General features: G+C 41.0%; 1 protein-coding gene across 1 annotated transcript; it reads right to left on the bottom strand.

Moving 5' to 3' along the window:
* Window positions 1-1,081: 1,081 nt before the first annotated feature.
* LOC130911958 (twist-related protein 2-like) lies at window positions 1,082-1,915 on the bottom strand. The gene has a single exon (XM_057829656.1). It carries the CDS (start codon window positions 1,913-1,915, stop codon window positions 1,292-1,294), a length of 624 nt encoding a protein of 207 aa, XP_057685639.1. The 3' UTR covers window positions 1,082-1,291.
* Between the last annotated feature and the right edge of the window lie 328 nt (window positions 1,916-2,243).

The raw sequence follows: 2,243 nt of genomic DNA, 5'->3' as shown, positions 1-2,243 counted from the left end.
TCACAGTTAATGACGACCAGAACCAGAATAAAAACCGTGAAGTAGTGCCCCGCCCCAAAAAAAAAAAAAAAAAAAAGACGACCCCCTCTTTTTCAAGATTCAAGTTTTAAAAAAACTTTTTTGAACACCAAATTAATTTTTATACAGAAAATAATTACAGTACATCCAAAACAAATGATTATAACAATGTATTTAAGAGAAAAAGCATGTTATTTTGCCTCATTCAAATCTTAATATCTGAACTTTTAAATATGTAAACTAAAGTGCAATCACATTCATAAATGAATGGCTTCTGGTTTTTGAAATGTAAATAAACCAATCTAACAAAATTGCAATAACTGCATTAACTATCAAAGTGAAGTCTAACTGTAACTGTAGTCTTGAAACAAATCTGAATAAGGAAAAAAATTGCAATAAAACAATGCAAACTGGTTAAACTTGAGAGTAGCTGAGATCTGTCATGACAGAACATCGCGTCAATGATATCTGGCGCCATCTAGCGTCGTGAATGGGGAGAGTAGCTGAGGTCTGTCATGACAGAACATCGCTTCAATGATATTTGGCGCCATCTAGCGTCGTGAATGGGGAGAGTACCTGAGAGCTGTCATCACAGAACATCGCTTCAATGATATCTGGCGCCATTTAGCGTCGTGAATGGGTATAATGTCTAGACCGCGAATATAAGACGACCCCCTCTTTTTCAGTCTTATTTCAATGCAAAAAACACCATCTGATATTCGGACCAATACGGTATCAATACTTGATCATTCAAGTTAATGCGAACTTGATAAAATGAGTTCCAAATACTCAAAACAACATGTTACTAAAGAAACTTAACAATTTGAGGTAACTCTGCTCAAAATCTCAAGTTAACATGACAAAAGTTTTATTTTTTTCGGGTAAAAATAAAAGTTTAAGAAAACTTGCATACCTACATTGACAGCGAAGATTGTAGTGTACAAGAGGGTTGCTGAAGGTAGAACATGAAACTTTGGCTTCAGTATCCAAACTTATTCATGAGGAGTCACAGCCCAGAAGGTGAAATGTCCTGTTTTAAAAATGGTTGAATTCCCAGAAAGAATTAAAATTAGCATTCTTGTTCGATGGCAACAACAAAAACAAAAGCCGGATAGAGATGTATCAATATAAACTAAAATGTGGGCTTGAAAAACATATTTCAACGGGGCTTTCTCATTCAGTCACAGTCTTTGCTTGACGTGAGCCAAACCGATGATGTAACCTGAGACTTACTAGTTAAAAAGGTGACAAACATGTGTCATTAAAGAACAGGCTAATGACTGGCAGACATGGTGGACCAAGCCCCCTCCATCCTCCAGACAGAAAAGGCATAGCTTAGTCTCTCGTGAGCCAGGTAGTTAGAGCCGTTAATCTTTGAATCCATCTCGTCGCTTTGCAGAACCTGGTACAAGAAGTCGATGTAGCGCGACGCCAGTTTAAGAGTCTGAATCTTACTCAGCTTATCCGAAGGCAGCGTTGGTATTATTTTACGCAAAGAAGCAAAAGCGTCGTTGAGAGATTGTGTCCTCTGCCGCTCCCGGATGTTGGCGATCACCCGTTGGCCATGTGGGTCCTCGAGAGGTGACAATGCTCCAGGATTAAGAACTGGAATCGGAGAAAGGGATTGTCCTGATGAAGATCGCAGATTTTCAGGACACCGTTTTTTCGTTCGGGTTGGCGTATCGATCCGGACGTCGTCTCCAGGCTCGTCGTCAATTGATGTGACTGTGGTAGTGTCGTCCGTCTCAGGTGGGCCTGTGTGTCGTTTTCGCCTTCGAAATCCAGGTGTCGCCACGAGGACAGGACAGGTATTTGAAGTTGGTTTCCCGGTGTTCTCCTCATTGGAAACCACCTCTCCCACCGGATGATCTCCACCAGCCTGCTCCTCGTCTCTCATACTTAAGTAATGTTTCTTTCCTCGAGAATACTTTCAAATCCTCTTGTTTTGTCCTTTCTTCTGAAACGTCTTTTTCAGGAACAGTTAAGAATCCCAGCATTTAACTATGGTTTACCGCTATGCTTCTTCATGCTCACAACTGCAAAGCAACCAGTAATCACCACATTGGTCATCATGTCCCGCTGCTCCTCGAGCTGCATGTGATCCAACAGAAACTTGAATCTGACTTTTAAAAAGGGAGGGGACCTCGATGTGTTCGGCGGTCCGCCCATCTGATTCACTGATTCGTGTGCAGGTCTCCGTTGTTTTTTTTTTCTAGATCGGTACA

The sequence above is a fragment of the Corythoichthys intestinalis genome, chromosome 2 (genome assembly GCF_030265065.1).
Source record: "Corythoichthys intestinalis isolate RoL2023-P3 chromosome 2, ASM3026506v1, whole genome shotgun sequence".
NCBI lineage: Eukaryota > Metazoa > Chordata > Actinopteri > Syngnathiformes > Syngnathidae > Corythoichthys > Corythoichthys intestinalis.
The sequence above is the reverse complement of the archived record's forward strand: the minus strand, read 5'-3'. Positions and strand labels throughout refer to the sequence as shown.

What these genes read in the sequence shown, in the direction of transcription:
- LOC130911958 (XM_057829656.1), bottom strand. Translation starts at nt 1,915, where the DNA reads ATGAGAGACGAGGAGCAGGCTGGTGGAGATCATCCGGTGGGAGAGGTG.